Genomic DNA, 17,723 nt, shown 5'->3' on the forward strand with positions numbered 1-17,723 from the left:
AAGTTTGAAATCTCCTGATCTTAATGTTTAGAAAGTCAGGTATTTACTAAGACCTCTGGATTTTTTTTGTCTGAGAAATATAAAGGAAGAAGAGTCTGCTGTAGATATGCGAGCGGATTGTTTCATTCCTCAACTTCTGTTCTCCAAGAATATCTGGAAGCTTTTTCAGTATGCTTTTGTTATAATCCAGAAAGATAAATACCACCAGATAGGCAGAGGAATCCTTAAGACATTGAAGGATAAAAGAAAGTTCTGTTAAAATGCACATGGTGAACAAAACATCTGATATGAGTTCGGTGGCTCCCATGTTCAATATATTTTAATCATTCTTGATTTTGACTTATAACCCATTGATATATATAAGAGACTGAATGACTTGTTTTCATTCACAGGAGGTATTATTATTTAGAACAATGTTGATGTTTTATCACAAACTCGGGAGCTTAAACACAGCTAGCAGAATGACAGTTTCTGTATCTGTGCAATTGTCAGATTATGTTATCTACTGCATTAGATCTTGGTTCTGTTCTTCACTAAGGTGGGTGATTATTACAGAAGTAAGCGGCATATCAATCTCCTCTTTCACAGAACAAGTCCTGAATGAATAGTACTACAGATATCTTTGAAAAATTGGTATTTCACAAATTTCCTGTTAGTAAACATTTGCAATTTCATGATTTCTGAGGCACATTGTCCTTGTTGATGATATGAAATTCAAAAATTATTTTTCTCTAATGCATCAGTCAAATAAAACTTTCACATATTACATGCACTTTCACATATTACAATCCACCATAATCACTGTTCAGTGATTATGGTGGATTGTCAGGTTTTCCATGCAGATAGTGTGGGATATTCAGTGATGGGGCAGTCAGTACATAACAGTGAGATGTTAAAAGGAGTGGCTTCCATGTGGAATCTCTTTGAAGTATCTGTCCTTGTTTTTGTAATGAACAGATTGGCTTTAAAGTATGCTTTTTAAATAAAATGTTTCTGAAGATGAAAAGATGGGTTTTTTTACACATTACGTTGTACTTGCACTTCAAATTACTGAGTGGAGTGTTACAATCAGTGTGCATACATCCAGTACAGCATTGATGAGTATTCTTGGTCACTCCTCAAATAATATTCTCCATTTTGTCCTTTGTTCTTTAAACAGGTTCTACTTTGTGTAGCTATGAATTAAAGCCATCTGAATACACTACGGATTCAAGGGCTGATAAACTTTGCCCCAAGCTCCCAGTTCCAGAGAGGTAAACTGTCTTGCTTCATACCTTCTTGTGTCAAAGTTTACTTCTTTTTAGTATGAGATTAAATGATTTGGCAACAATATTGAAAGTTCTGCCTAGCAATATGGGATGTTTTCCATAGGAAGCCCTTCCAACTGGTGCACTTCTTTCTTTTTATTATTATTATATAAAATCCATCCATGTTGATTTAACATCGTGCCACCTGAGTACAGCTTATATTCATTTGTTAAAATAACTACCATACACATTACGCTCCTAATCTATGCAACGTCCTTCTAACCATTGATAGAACACGTCCCATGTTTGATAATATTTTGTATCTTCTTTTCCTTTGCTTTTCAGTGTTAGTCTATCCATTTCGGCGCAGTCCAGTATCTTTTCAATTATTTCTTGATTTGTAGGTGTTCCTTCCTTTTTTCCAGTACTGTGCATATATAATCCTTACGGCTGTTAAAATATGCAATATTAAATATACATTTTATTTATCAACACTTTCTGGTATTATACCTAACAGAAAGAGCTCTGGCCTAAAGTCTACATGCTTTTTAATTATTTTAACAAGCCATGTATGTATTTTGTTCCAAAAGTTTTTTGCTTTATCACAAATCCACCAGAGGTGATAATAGGTTCCAGTTTTTTATGACATTTCCAACATTTACCTGACCTATTAGAATACATCTTAGACAATCTGTCAGAAGATAAATGCCATCTATAAAACATTTTATATAAATTCTCTTTATAGGATGTTGTCATTGTCATCTTATAGTTTCTAGACCACAGCTCTTGCCATTTTTCAAAGTCAATATTGTATCCAAAATTTTGTGCCCATTGAATCATCCATTTTCCAGTTTAGAAGGAATTTATATATTTTCCTAATTAGTTTATCATCTGATGCTAACATTACTTGGTCAAAAGTTGTTTGTTCTTTATAAAAATCATACATTTTAAGTCCCTTTCATATCTTGATTGTATTTACATTACAGACCGCCACGAGGCATCTAATCCCTGGTCTATAAGATCTTGTTTGGTTTTAATCTCCTATCTATGTCTAAAATATCTGTATAAGTCAGAATTTTTCCAAAATTCAAAAGGTTGGGATGGACAAATGCTTCTATGGGTGAAACCCATTCTGGTATTTTTGTGTACATTTTCATTTTTATTTTTCCCATATTATATACAGGGAGCTTCTAATATAGTGGTTTTGAAAATACCTATGAGTTTTAGCTTTCTGATACCATAAAAACGCATGCCAACCCAACTGTAGATCATGTCCTTCTAAATACAGAAGTCTTTTGTTTTTCAGGGTAATCCATTCTTTCAGCCAGGTTAGAACAGATGATTGGTAATATAAGGTCCAGTCCGGTAAACCAAAGCCTCCATTTTCCTTGGATTCTTGAAGCATTTTAAATTTGATTCTGGCTTTCTTCCCTTGCCAAATATATTTTAATATAACTTTATTTAGTTCGTCAAAGTATTTTTTCTCTATTTTCACTGGCATGATTTGAAACAAAAAAAAAGTAGCTTTGGCAAAATTTTGATTGTTGCAATTCTTCCTAATAGTGATAGTTGTAGGTTTTTCCATTTTTCTAGGTCTATTTTTATTTGGTTAAGTAGTTTCATATAATTATCTTGTTTTATAGTTACACATCTGGCAGTTAAGTATATTCCAAGGTACTTGACTTTTTTAACTCTTTGTAAATCTGACATCTTTGAGAGTTGATTTTTTTGCTTGGCTGTTAAGTTTTTCACTATGACTTTAGTTTTTTCTTTATTGATCTTCAATCCCGCTACTTTTCCAAATTCATCAATTTTCTCCAGTAATCTCAATGTTGTTTCCAGTGGGTCTTCCAATATAAACACCAAATCGTCTGTAAATGCTTGTAGTTTATAGCTCTCGTCCTTTATTTTGGTACCTTTAATCTCTGGGTCATTCCTCACATTCCTATTTAATACTTCCAGAGTTAATGTAAATAGCAATGGAGATAGCGGACATCCTTGTCTTGTGCCTTTTTTTATATTAATATTATCCGTCAATTCACCATTTACAATTACTTTAGCTATTTGTTCATTATAGATTGTCTCAACTGGTGCACTTCTTTCAAAGTTCCTGTTTCCCATTTCATGTCTCATATTAATAAACATGAATATCTGAAAATAGGCTAAAATGTATTACATTGATTTAGCTGCTAGCATTCAGCTTCAGACTCAGTTTGGCACTGTTAGATGTCAATGAGACGCAACTTCTGGAGGGGGGAAGATGTTTGATGCATGTGCATGATAATTATTTTGTTCTTTTTGTTGTTGTTATTGCTGTTGTTAGTTGTGATGACTTTTCTTGTATTTCACTCAGTGACACCTGTTCAGCTGTTTTTTGTTTCTGCTGTAAAATTTTGTTCCTGAGTTTTACAAACTAGAATGTGGACAACTAGAAGCATGGTTTATCTGGGAATATCCTCCTTTATACCCATTGCTTAAGATTTATTATCTAGATGCAGTTAACACTTTGAGCTCTCTGGCTCTGATGTTTTCTCATAAACAAATTAAATGATTTATTGGTTTATTGAGCTTACCTCCTCAGCTTATTACCCCATAACTGCAGTGATAACTGCAAGAGCCTCGTGGCGCAGTGGTTAAAATGCTGTTAAAATGCAAATCCCAGGTAGCCGGCTCAAGGTTGACTCAGCCTTCCATCCTTCCGAGGTCGGTAAAATGAGTACCCAGCTTGCTGGGGGGGCAATGTGTAGCCTGTATAATTAAAATTGTAAACCGCCCGGAGAGTGCTTGTAGCGCTATGGGGCGGTATATAAGTCCAATAAATAAATAAATATAATAAATAAATATTCTGTGAGAAATGATATGTTTACTTAATCTGAACTTCAGAACAGTTCATTTCAAACTTGTGGGCAAAATTCTCTTGAATTACCCGCATATGCAAGTGCAATATACTGTATAGCTGTTGTGACCTGGAAAGAACAACTGTCAGGTGAATACACAATTGGCCACAGAATCATGCTCAGAGGGTGATGATTAATGGCTTCTTCTCATACTGGGAGGAGGTAACAAGTGGGATACCCCGGAGCTCAGTTCTAGGCCCAGTTCTATTCAATATTTTTTAATTAATGACCTGGATCAGGGGGTGCAGAGAATGCTAATCAGATTTGCAGATGACACAAAATTGGGTGAAATCGCTAACACCCTGGAAGACAGAAACAAAATTCAAAGTGATCTAGATAGGCTCAAGTACTGCACTGGAAACAACAGAATGAAATTCAAGAGGGATAAGTGCAAAGTACTGCACCTCAGAAAAAGAACCCAAATTCATAGTTACAAGACAGGGGATACCAGGCTCGGAAATACTACAAGCAAGAAGGATCTTGGAATTGTCGTAGATCACAAGCTGAATATGAGTCCACAGTACAGTGGTGCCTCGCTTAACGAGCGCACCGTATAACGATTAAATCGCATAGCGATCCGTTTTTTCGGATCGCTAATGCGATCGCACAACGTTGTTCCCATAGGGAAAAATTCGCTTTGCGAAGACCGGTAAGCGTTTCGCTTACCGATCTTCGCAAAATGACCCCTGCTGATCAGCTGTTCGGCGGCCAAAATGGCCGCCGGAAGCCGGAAAATGGCCTAAAATGGCCGCGCGCAGCGTTTTCGCGCCCTCGTTAAGCGAGGCGAGGGCGCGAAAATGGCTGCCGGCCATCCTGAAGCTTCGCTGAACGGTGAGTATTTGGCCTATTTGGAACGCATTAAACATCGTTTAATGAAACGCTGCCCCATTCAGCGATGCTTCAGCATAGCGAAGGTTAATCCGGAACGGATTAACCTCGCTATGCGAGGCACCACTGTATAGCAAATGCTATTTTAGGCTGCATTAACAGAAGTATAGTTTCCAAATCCTGTGACATGCTAGTTCCCCTCTATTCAGCAGTGGTTAGGCCTCACCTTGAATACAGTGGTGCCCCGCATGACGACAATAATCCGTTCCGTTAAAATCGCTGTAAAGCGAAATTGTCATCATGCGAAAGTAAAAAACCCATTTGAATGCATTGAACACCAGTTAATGCGTTTCAATGGGGGAAATGCCTGCTCGTTTTGCGAAGATCCTCCATAGGGGAAGCCATTTTCGATTGCTGTCTTCCGGAAATAGGTCCGGAAAACAGCAGGGAGCCATTTTGAGAACCGCCGATCAGCTGTTTCTAATCATCATCCAGCGAAAAAACAATTCCCGAAGCAGGGAACTATTCAGCGTTAAGCGAAAAAACCCATAGGAATCATCGTTTCGCGATCGCTATAGCAATCGCAAAAAACTCATCATTAACCGATTTCGTCATGAAGTGGGGTCATCGTCAAGCTGGACACCAGTGTACTGTATCCAGTTCTGGACACTGCATTTCAAGAAGGATGCTGACAAATTGAAACATGTTCAGAGGAGGGCACAAGGATTATCAGGGGCTAAAAATCAAGCCTTATGAGAAAGACTGAAAGAACTGGACATGTTTTGCCTTGAAAATAGAAGATTGAGGGGAGATGTGATAGCACTTTTCAAATATTTGAAAGGCTGTCATACAGAGGAGGGGTAGGATGTGTTCTCGATCATCCCAGAGTGCAGGACACAGCAATGGGCTCAAATTACATGTAGAAAAACTTGAGTATCAGGAAAAACTTCCTAACTATTATGGCAGTGGAACCAATTATCTTGAGAGTGCTCCAACACTGGAGTTATTCAAGAGAAATTTAGACAACCATCTGGCAGATATCCTTTGATTTGTATTCCTGAATTGATCAGGGGGTTGGGCTCGATAGCCTTATAAGCCCATACCAACTTCATTATTCTGTGATTCTAGTCTTACATGCTGCCCCCATGCAATTGGTTGCACACTGTATTTTGCAATCAGTGCGCAAGTAGGTGCACAAAGGAATACCTACTGGAGGAGCAAAATACTCGGGCAATTGCCCTTAAGCCAGCAAAATTCTGGACCGCACAGCTTTGAAAATTTCAGCATCTTTGGAGTGGCTATATATGCAATCACTTCTTTCACAGTTCTGTCCCTCATCAATGCACAAATATGCTACATGTCCAGTAAACAAACATTTTAACTATTATGAGACTTGTAAAACTTTTAAATCAATCAGTTTAATTTCATTTTGTCCTCCTGGTATATGATTATGAAGCTGGGCTCAGAATAGAAGGACCATCAACCAACAGATTATGGTCAACAGCAGTGACACTTATAAAATATTCTCCCTATATGAACAGGTCCAGCATGATATACTTAAGTGAAGACCATACATCTGTAGAAGGGGAAATACTTAATAACTTTTTTCTTGAAATTGCCTGTTCTTGAACAAAATAATACTGGGATTTGAGTTTACATGGTTGTGAATATGAGCCATCTGCCACAAACAAGAAGTTATGCAAATTCCAGTGTTTCTGTTAATGTTTGATCTAAGTAAATATGGTTAAGCAAACCCTACCAGTAAAAATGGCAACAGCTTGTATAGTATCTTTCTGTACTAATTATAGAATGGTGTCATAACAGTGTCATAATAAAGGAGAAAGGACACACATAAAACTCATATAAATGTGTGGAAGTTGAGTCTGAATAGGTTTGTTAGATGGACAATAGACGGGGTGTGTGAGTGAAGATCCCAACTCTGCAGTCCTTCTCCACCCATGATCCATTGCAATGAGTGGAGAAGGATTGCTGAGGTGAGATTTTCCCTCACCCCCCCTCCTTTGTCCATCTAATGAGCCTATTCAGACCAGGGGGAAGTGATACTAAAGTAGAGGATATATTAGGGTTCGCCTACCAACTCTCCTCAGACTAAAGGAAGCTACTTGGATGAGTAGTGAAATGTTTCAAACTAATAAGAAAGAAGTCCAGTAGCCATGACTTCCAGATAACTTCACCTGGATGACAGAGAATCTTCACACTCATATAAATGTGGTTCGTTTCCCTTAGACCAGGGGTCTCAAACTGTGGCCCTCCGGATGTTCTTAGCCTACAGCTCCCAGAAGCCTTCAGCACCACCTCTGCTGGCCAGGATTTCTGGGAGTTGAAGTCCAAGAACATCTGGAGGGCCACAGTTGACCTCTTGCAGTTTGGTGGCGTGTAAGGGAAATTACATTTTTAAGCATGCCTTTGCTGAATTTAGGCCAATAAGTTTATTTTTGTTAGTAAATGTGAACTTTCATTAAAGTTAGAAAAAGGGAATTATCTGTTACTACATTTGAGACTAAAATGGTCAATTGTCAGAATTTTTATTAATGCAGTAAAGTAGCAGGAGGGCTAAATAAATTGACTTCTGCATTTTTGAGGGTGGAATTGGAGCTGTCCTTCCTGAAAATGAGGTGTACATGTCTTCTATTAGGCTTGTCCCTGTAAGCGGACAGATAAACACATGTGTCAAGGGTTCTCAGCAATTTTCCTGAGTGTTGCACATCTGCAGACTTTTCCTTGTGCTCAAATATTTCTTACCAGGGACTCTGCATGGTTCAGTCTGAATTACCCTTTTTGCATTATCCTTTTTGATGTCTTCATGGACAATGAAATAATCCTGAGAGATTTGTGTGTGGGGTGTGTGTGAATTTTATTTGTTCCTTGAATTGCTTTCTGTTTTACAGGGCCAGGAAATAAGATTCTTAAATGCTTCTTTTATGATACCAACAATATATGGAGTTTCTGCCTTTTCTAAATCTCGTTTATGATGCCCGTCCACTCCTACCCTGAGATATGATTGTTCTTAAATGAGGGATTATGTGTGGAAGAAGTTGCAGTTTCATTAAGATGTGTAATATCCCTGGATATAATCAATGGCCATTAATAAAAGAACAGAGTCCTTTTGAATGAATTTATTATCCTGCTTCTTACTGTAGAAGAGCTGCTATATTTTAGGCCTATCTGAGTCAGAATTGCTGAAATAGAAATTGGTGTCGTGCACTGGATTCTCAAGAGTCCCATTTATTCTAAGACATCATATAGTAATCACTGGCCTCATTTTTTATTTATTATAGCAAAGTTAAGTTTTGTCTCCTACACATAAAACCAGGTAATTTCAGATATGCTAGATAATCACTCCTCAGCAAAAGGGAGTTCAGTGCAATAATAGCTAACTATGTTGAAGGGGGATTGAAGAGAAAATAGAGAAAACAAAATACACTTTTTGCCAGGCTTTGTGTACGTATCTTGGGCAATCTAATTGTTGCTGGACTGTATTTCCCAGTGTCCGTTACCATTGGTTGTGATGGTGGGAATGGTGGTCCAGCAACTTTTGGAAAGCTACAGAAACAAAAATAGTGCACACGAACAGCCAGCAGTGCCTGGGTATCAAGAAATGGCTATTATGAGTATATTGATTGAACCCTGGACAGTGGGAATGCCAGCAAGAAATGCCAACACTGACAAGCAGATTGCAGCAGCAGATAATCTGTGGTGGGTGAGAACTTGGCCCACACAGTTAGGTGAATGAACACAAATCAGGAGTAGCAGTTGGAAGAATGAAAGAGGCAGAAGGAGGGGTAGGTAGCAGAATGAAGCATGGTGTGCCTAGTACTGTGAGCACAGGGTATCATTGTGTTTTGTTTAAAGGGGAGTTCGGGGAAGCCCAGCAATGGTAGGTTGACCTTAAGGAAAATAAGTTTTTCTACAGATCCAGGTTCCAAGCATGAGCGGTATGGGCTGACAATATATCCTGCCTGAGATAACACTTTCTCACTGGGCACACTAGTTGGGCAAAATAGCAGTCTCATTGCCTCCTTGGCCAGACCTCCCCAAACTTTCTCAGCCCAGTAAGACATAGAATTGGTCTCTTTGGGCTTTTAGGGCTCCTGCATGTATGCCTTTGCCATGTCCTTCCTCTGGGGTTGTGTCTTTGGAGGATAGGTCCCTTGCCATGATTATCAAGACAAGACCTTATCTTTTTAATCTGTTGATCTCCAAGACATTATTACTATTAATGCTTCTATTTTTAAGTTGGTATTAATTTATAAAGATTAATTTATAAAGATTGTTCTCTGTCTTTTGGCAGAACAAGTGAAAGGACTTTTCATTCTCTGAAACTGTATAGTTCTGCACTAGAATATAAAGACTGTACAGTGGTGCCTTGCATAGCGACGTTAATCCGTTCCAGGATTAACGTCGCTATCCGGAAACATCGTTTTCCGAAACAAAAAAACCATAGAAACGCATTAAACTCTGTTTAATGCATTCCTATTGGGGAAAAACTCACCACTATGCAGGGAATCCTCCATCTGGCCGCCATTTTTGCTGCCCAGTAAGCGAGGAATCCGGGCCAAAACACAGGGGGCGCCCATTTTGCCAGCTTCCCTGCTCCAGCCCCTCCCCGCCTTACAGCTGATCTGCGGTGCCTCTTTGAAGCTTCCGCAGCAGCTAAATAGGCAGGGAAAATGCCCTGGGGAAGCCTCTGAAAGCCCCACTTTGCCTGGGTGGGGGTGTGGCAGGGACAGGCCCGCCACCCTCCCGCGCGCCCCCCGCGGCAAAGCGGGGCTTTCAGAGGTGCATTTTCACTGCTGAAAAAAGCCCCAGAAGGCTTCTGAAAGCGGCGCTTTGCCGGGGTGGGAGTGGGTGGGGGTGGGTGGGGTTGTGGTAGGGGGCGGGGCTGTCCCTGCCACATCCCCACCCACCCCCACCCCGGCAAAGCGGGGCTTTCAGAGGCTTCCCCAGGGCATTTTCCCTGCCTATTTAGCTGCTGCGGAAGCTTCAAAGAGGCACCGCAGATCAGCTGTAAGGCGGGGAGGGGGAGGGGCTGGAGCAGGGAAGCTGGTGCCCAGCTCTTTTCTGGGACGATCCTTCCCCCTCCCTCATCGCAAGCCGTGCAAAAATGGGGCATTTGCGATGGGGGGGGAAGCCATCGTCGCAAAGCGATTTTTCCCTATAGGGAATGTCGCAATGAGATGCAAAAAGCGATGGCAAAATCTTCATTGCTATATGGATTCCTCGTTAAACGGGGCACCCGTTAAGCGAGGCACCACTGTATTTGTAAATGCAGTGGGTAAGCATAGTTTCAGCAGATAAGATAAAACTGCTCCTGGACAATTCTTTTTTTGTACTGTTGATGCCCAAACTCCTCGGCTAGGTTCAGGGTGGTCTTTGAAAATATGAGCTGCTTCTCATACTGGAAAATAGTTATTTCCCTTGAACCTATTAAGCTATTTAGAAAAACAGCTGGGCTCATGATGACCCAGTTAAGAATATGATAGGACCTAAAAAGACGTACCCCAAATTTCTTGTAATCCTTACCTGTCCCCCATTTACAACCTATTGAACCCTGTTATGTCACATTCTTTCCTTCTTCCAAAATTCACATGACAGTTGTAGTAACTGGGCAATTTCTCTGGCATGCCTTACCTTGGATTCCTGTGTTGTGCAGGGTTGGACTTGATGGCCTTATAGGCCCCTGCCAATATCATTCTTCTATGATTCTGCCTTCATTCCTCTGGCAGCAATTGCATAAAAACTTGATGGAAATGTCTTGCAAACTGTGCAACTCACATCTCTTGTTATCTGACATTATTCTTGCCCATGTCTATCTTGGGTGCAAGGAACATGGGACTTGTAGTAATTCTGTGGTATATTGCATTCTTACTGGGCTCTTCAATGGCTTGTGAAGTCCTTTGTGCTTAGGTAGCATTGTGAATCAGAGGATAATATTTCACTTGATTCACTAAAAGCTAGAGACATTTGAATTATGAGCTAGATGATTACAAATATCAGTACTTTTGGGTAGAAGTGCAGGATTGCATTGTTGAATGCTTCCCATATTGGTAGAAAGCTAGACTCTCTTGTTAGCATCTAGTTTTCTTCATACAGAGTGTTACTTATTATATGAAGAAGCTTTGAATTGTGCACTTTACCTTGTGACCCCACCTGCAATCTGAAGGTGTAAGAGCCAGTTACATTTCACTGTTAATCTGTTTGCATGATCCTGCCTACCCACTGCATTTGGTCATTATAGCTCACAGAACACTATTGTTCAGAACTGTCATTTGCATAGAAATGTAGGCTTAGGTGGTAATTCCCTCTCAGTTTGGTGCTAATAATTAGACAATGACTGTTTTAGTATGTTTCTTTGAAAACAATTAACAATTGATGTGTTGAGAAGGAAGGTTCAAGGGACCATAGTATTCTGCTCTGCTTGCTTGAAATGAAGGTCAAGTGTTTTTGACAGAATTCCAGTTGAGGATCCAAAAAGCATTATATACCTTATTTTTCCTGACTTTGTTGAACCTACTGAATAGGACAGCAGGAATTGATTCAAAAAACAAAGAACTAAAAGGTTAAATAAAATCCTAATTTGAGTATTAAAAAATGAGTATATTCATTGACTCCAATTTAAAAAAATGGAGTGTCTTATGAATAAAAATGCAAAAGGTTTTCTATGTGCATGAGAGAATTAAAAATAGTCAGACTCGACAGTTTGCTATAAATTTTGGCAACAGCAATGCAGCTGTCTTAAGCAAGAATGAGGGAAAATAATTAACGTAGGAAATCACAGAGAAGAGAGCAGGACAATTGCTATGTAATCAGGTGATGGTTTGGGCCTGGTATCCCTAACAGTCTTTAGGAAAGTCAGGTGTCTGTAGTAAGGGGAAATGAATGAACTGAGATCCCAACACAATTGCAAAGTGCATTTTTCATGACTGTTGGGAGAAGTTATCAGTAGACTACAGACATTGTTGGCATAGTGCTTGTTGGGTTTTTTTGCCACAGTTCTCTTAGTGAATAAGACTTGAATTCTGTTGTTCAAGTCTAAAGATCACACACATTATTATACACATACCAGGATCTTCTATAAGTGCCTTCTAACCTTGTCTCTGTATTCTCTCTAATCTGTTCATGAATATTGGGATACTGTGTACAAGACATTTGTGTTTGCTTGGAGACTGTACTTGGAAGGGAGCTCTCCAACTCCATTGTGCTGCATGAAAAAAGTCAGTTTGCATCCTATATGCAGTTTGTATACAAAACAAACCAAGTTCCCTTATGCTATGCTGTGGTCTTTAAGGTGAACAGCCACTCAGCAGTCTGTGAGCTATGGAATCTCTCTGCTAGAGACTTTTTGCAGCCTTATTTTTTTCTGCAATTGCCTTAAAACCTCTGTGTTTTACATACTGATAATTCACAGAATTAGCAGAGTAATTTGGGGCGATGGGTCTTGTCTTGTCTTTTGAGATGATTGGGGGGATTATCACAATGTGCACTCCACCCTCTTTGTAGGATATCTAGGAATTGCGTCATGATTCATTACAGTCATCCTCATTTATAGCAGCACTTTTACATTAATCTTGCAGTTAGAGGGTTGATGAGGGTGAAGTGTATTGCATCAATTCACCTTCCATTTGTGTGTTGATGTGGCATTTATATTACATAGGAGTAATTTTTTTTCTGATTTTTTTTTCTTGTATCACCAGTGCACCTATTCCATTCTTCCATCGCTGTGCTCCTGTGAACATTTCCTGCTATGCCAAGTTTGCAGAGGCCCTGATCACCTTTGTCAGTGACAGTAGTGTCTTGCACAGGCTGATTAGTGGAGTAATGACCTGCAGAGAGATTATATTGGGACTTTGCTTGTTATCACTAGGTAATTGTTTTTCTCATTCTTAGCTATTTCTGTAGTACTGCACCAGGAGAATGTGAACATCTTCTGACCCCACTATGTGAAAAGAAAGCATGTTCAGTAATAACTATTACAAGAGATTATTCCAAATTCTATTTACTACCCAATTGCTTAATTAAATGTTCCTTGAACATTGATATACATTGATTCTTCTTCATGTTTAAACAATGTAAGATTTTGACTCAGTTTGGTGTTGCTGCCACTGAATCCACTGCATCTGACTAAAACAATCCTCAACAAAATGTACACTGTGTATATAAATTATATAAATTCATGTATATATAATTTAGCAGCCTTGTACATGTGCACATGAGTACATGTAATTCATAAGCCTGATGACCAGGCTTCTGAATGTGCTATCTCAATTAATTTTGGTATAAATTGCTACTTAAATGTTCAAATTGTAATATTTTCAGAAACTTGGATTAAAGGTAGTACTGGTAAACCAATCTAAAAACTTTTAGCTGATTAATCATCTGCTCTTAACTGATGAAAACAGAATGACCTGCCCCTGTAATGCTGATTTAATGGGTGACCACCTGGGAACCACATGTAAGCACTCAGAGCTCCTTAGAGAAATCAGAAGGGGTGAGCATAGAATGTGGTATATAAATCAATCAAATGGTTGATGAATTAGATTTAAATAAATTTGAACATTTTCCCATCTTTAATATAGATACTATATTGTCATTCATTACTGTCTGCCACTCCTATATTTCAGTTAATTTTTTTTTACCATTCATTGTTAAAAGAAAAAGACTATTTATAATGTTTGATCTCTTACCCTGTATTTCAGAAACATTCTAGAACCAGTTTGTCTTAAATATAAATAAGTGACAATACCTTAGTTTTTAACTTCACTGATTTCATATTTACTTTGTTACTTTAAAATAAGAGTGGAGCTAAAATGAAGGAGCTACATTTTAAGGCCATTTTCACCCTCACATCCAAATGACCCCCTTTCAGTGACTCTTCAGAGCAATGTGGAAGAATCCAAATTAAATTACTGCAGTGAAGTAAAATGAGAGTATTGGCTGAGATGCACATCAGAATGCATGCAGGTGTGGATGTCTGTCTGGACCACATTGCTTTCAAGAAGCTACATACTTGAATGTGCATCAGAATGTACCACCTGGTATGATTATAGCTGGATTAGGGCTTCATAATGTGAACAGTGCACCTTGTTTATCTTCACTGGCATCACCATGGCTGAGATTACATAGCTGAAGGAAGATATCATATTTACCATTTAAAACACAGCAATAAAATAGGGATTAATAACTGCAAGAAGGTGGGGAGAAAAACCTAAAGTGGGAATGGGTTCAGAATGTATTTTGTATCCATCAGAATTACACTTCTTGCCTCAGATATTCAAGGGCAAAAATTCAGAGTGGTTTTAGTTAAAATGGACTTTTATTGATTTATCAACTTTTATTGATCCTTCAGTTAAATGAATCGTCAGTTGCAGCCCAATTTAGAACTTCAATTTTGTGTGAAGACTTAATTGTTAAAACAAACAAGGTGGAACAAAATAATACATAAAAGCTGACATTCCCTGCTAACCTCTTATATTACTTCATATATTATAGAAGGGAAGCAAAACAAATGGTTTATTTTATATGATTTTAATTTTTTAAAAAAACTTGTATGACATGCTTTGTGTGAATTAGTGCAGTATTTATTTAATCTCACTTTTAATTTTTCATCAGAAGATTCTGTAGCAGCCTACAGACTGTAATTATCAATTGAAATGCATATTGCAGAGGACGATAATTGGTGGGCTAAACTTGAACCCCAAACTACATAAACATGTATTTATACCCATAGAAAATTGTTTTTGTTTTAATTGCTAAAATTAAGACTAATTAATATAAAATAGTTGAAATGATGGAGAGGTCTTAGTGGTTCAGTGCTGTTCATTTTGAAGTAAATGTTAATATCTAGAATTTTAAATGTAATCAACTTGGTCATTAAGGTGCCGTTTGATGTTTTAATCTTTACCGTGTTATGGTTTCTGAGTCAATAATACTACTTATATTCCTTATACATTTTATGTTTACTTAAAATCCTCTGCTTCCCAGCTGCCCTGTGTATATATAATCTTAGAATTATAGAACTGGAAGGGACCTATGGATCATGGTCACAGTATATGTCCAGCTGGTAAATGTTGACAACCCCAGATAAAATTAAATCTATTTACATTTTGAACATTCACTGTCCCCTCTCCCATCCCAGTTTATTGATATTAACTTGAGTGTGTATGTTCAGAATGTCAATTAGAAGTCTGTCAACATTCACCTGTGTACCTCTGTGTTTTCTGATACTGTACTTGATACATTTGGGATATTCACCATACTATATATTTACATTTCTGTGCGCAGAGACATGCAGTCATGCTTTGGCCCCAACTTGGTTTTGTATAACTTGCAAAAATAATTATGACTTTATCTCAATCCAACCCACACAATTTAAAGACAGTTTCATTTTAACATGAATGGACTAGCCAGGCTCATCTGAGAACAGTAGCCTTCCAACTAATACTGTAATTTGAAAACAATTTGAAGCTTTTCAGGCTTTTTAAAGCTGATATAATTTTATGTCAGTCATCTTGTGTATGGTGGCATTCGGATACCAAGTGAGTGCTAAACAGAGATGTTCAGGCACCAAAACAGTGAAGATTTAGACATGTAGAAGATTGATAGTAAAAAGATCTTGTTAAATGACCTCACCTGAAAAAGGCAGCTGTCTAGTTCTTATCATAATCCTAATAATTAATTTCGTACTTGTCCTCATAATTGTGCTTGTTGAGCATGCTTATCTGCATGTAACCATGAGTTGTGCAGTATTTTTACAACTCATGATAATAAATGTGCAGTTCTGTCATGTCACATTTGTTCTTTTGTTGTGTGCATTTACATCTGTGTACTAAATAGATATATATCATTGTATATGTTCCTATGTGATCATTTTGTTCACACAGCAAATCAAACAGCAACTGAATAAAATAGCTGCCTTACTTTGTATTTTTTTTTTACAAAGGAGCAATAGTGAACATAAAAATATTACTAATGTTCAGTTGTATTAGTGCAGTCCTATGTCTTGATTATTGCTGCTTCAAATAATTGTCCTGCTTGTTTTCTCTTGTTTCGGTACAGTGCTTTCCATGATTATGATGGTGATAATCAGATATATTTCAAGAGTACTTGTTTGGATCCTAACCGTTCTTGTTGTAGTGGGATCGCTTGGTAAGTTGCTCATTTGATCTGCTATGTTACATTGTGCAAGTGTATAAAATATTTATGTTTCCTTGTTTACCCTATACCTTGACAGGCATTTACCATTTGTGCTGTTAATACTCTTCTTTCACATATTTTTGCAGATCTTTGTACAGTAGCTGTCTTATAAAAGTTGAAATAGATCAGAAATTTCATTGTATTAGTCCTATATTTTCCAGAATTTATCTCCAAACTTCACTAAGTTCCTGTCTGGACATATGTTTGCTATTAAGATCAGCATCTTCATGGCAAGCTTACCTTGCCATTTTATTTCCATTTTAACATAAGCATGAAATATTATCCTTCAGTGGCAGGTATGCATATCTGTGTGGGTAGACAGAGAAAAACATACAGTGAAGTCTGAAAGGAACAGAATATTGGGGAATTTTGGTTATTCTGTTCAATTAGCAGCATTTGAGGTAAAAACAACAACAATGGCACAAAGAAAAATGTGGAGAGATCAGTCTAATCTCATTAACTCCTCCACCTCCAATCTTCCCCACACAAATTAGCACTTTGTATGATAAAAATACTCTAGAAGCATTTAAAGTGGAAGAAAGGTCTATTTGTTTGTTGTTTGTGTATAATATTTTATTATTTATTTATTTATTTATTAGATTTCTACCCCACCACCCTAGACAGCGTCTGCTCGGGGCGGCTTACGAATATCATAAAATATCATAAAATGTAATAAAAACATTGTAATCATTAAACAATTAAATCAATAATATGGTGTGTTCAAGATGGGGAATGATAAAACAAAGAGATGGAATTCAAGAATTGACAGAAGGGAAGGGCTGCCTAAAGAGCCAAGTCTTTAAATGGCTCTCAAAAACACCCAGCGAGGATGCCAGGTGGATCTCTGTTGGAAGGCTGTTCCATAGTCGAGGGGCCACTGCCGAGAAGGCCCGGTTTCTTGTTCTTTCTTTCTGGACCTCTCTCAGCGTTAGGCCCCTCAACCATTCCTCCTGGCTATGCCGAGTAATTCGGGTAGATCTAGGTAGGAGAAGGCGATCTGCCAAATATAGAGGTCCCAAACGTTAGGGCTTTATACGTACAGCATCATTAACACTTTGAAGTCAATGTGGAAATGAATGGGCAGCCAATGCAAGGCAGCCAGAGTGGGAGAGATATGCTTGTATTTTCTCACCCCACTAAGGAGTCTGGCTGCTGCATTCTGCACCATTTGGAGCTTCCGCATCAATCTCAAAGGTAGCCCCACGTAGAGCGCATTACAGTGGTCTAATCTCGAGATTACGAGCGTGTGGACAAGAGTGGGGAGGGACCCCCCCTCGAGGTAGGATCGCAGCTGGGCAATCCACCACAGATGAAAATAGGCAGAGCAGGCCACGGACGCCACCTTGGTTTCCATGGTAAGCGCCAAGTCCAGATGTATCCCCAAGCTGCAGACCCTACTCCGTGCAATGAGAGTCATCCCCCAAAAGAGAGGGAGTTTCCCGGACCACCAATGGAGAGGCCACCCACCCTCAAGACCTCTGTCTTGTCCGGGTTCAGCCTCAACCCATTCAGCTGCATCCATTGCAGTACGGGCTCC

The 17,723-nt window shown here is 38.6% G+C and overlaps 1 protein-coding gene across 2 annotated transcripts in view; it reads left to right on the forward strand.

The window, feature by feature from the left end:
* Positions 1 to 17,723, forward strand: part of SLC44A1 (solute carrier family 44 member 1) — a 130,514-nt gene that overhangs the window by 71,768 nt on the left and 41,023 nt on the right. For both annotated transcript variants that reach the window (XM_078384840.1, XM_020801469.3), the window contains exons 5-7: positions 1,160 to 1,253; positions 12,688 to 12,857; positions 16,049 to 16,138. In XM_078384840.1, the coding sequence (XP_078240966.1) occupies positions 1,160 to 1,253; positions 12,688 to 12,857; positions 16,049 to 16,138 (354 nt within the window). The remainder of the gene's footprint in view (positions 1 to 1,159; positions 1,254 to 12,687; positions 12,858 to 16,048; positions 16,139 to 17,723) is intronic.

This window comes from Pogona vitticeps, chromosome 2 (assembly GCF_051106095.1).
Source record: "Pogona vitticeps strain Pit_001003342236 chromosome 2, PviZW2.1, whole genome shotgun sequence".
Taxonomy (NCBI): Eukaryota; Metazoa; Chordata; class Lepidosauria; order Squamata; family Agamidae; genus Pogona; species Pogona vitticeps.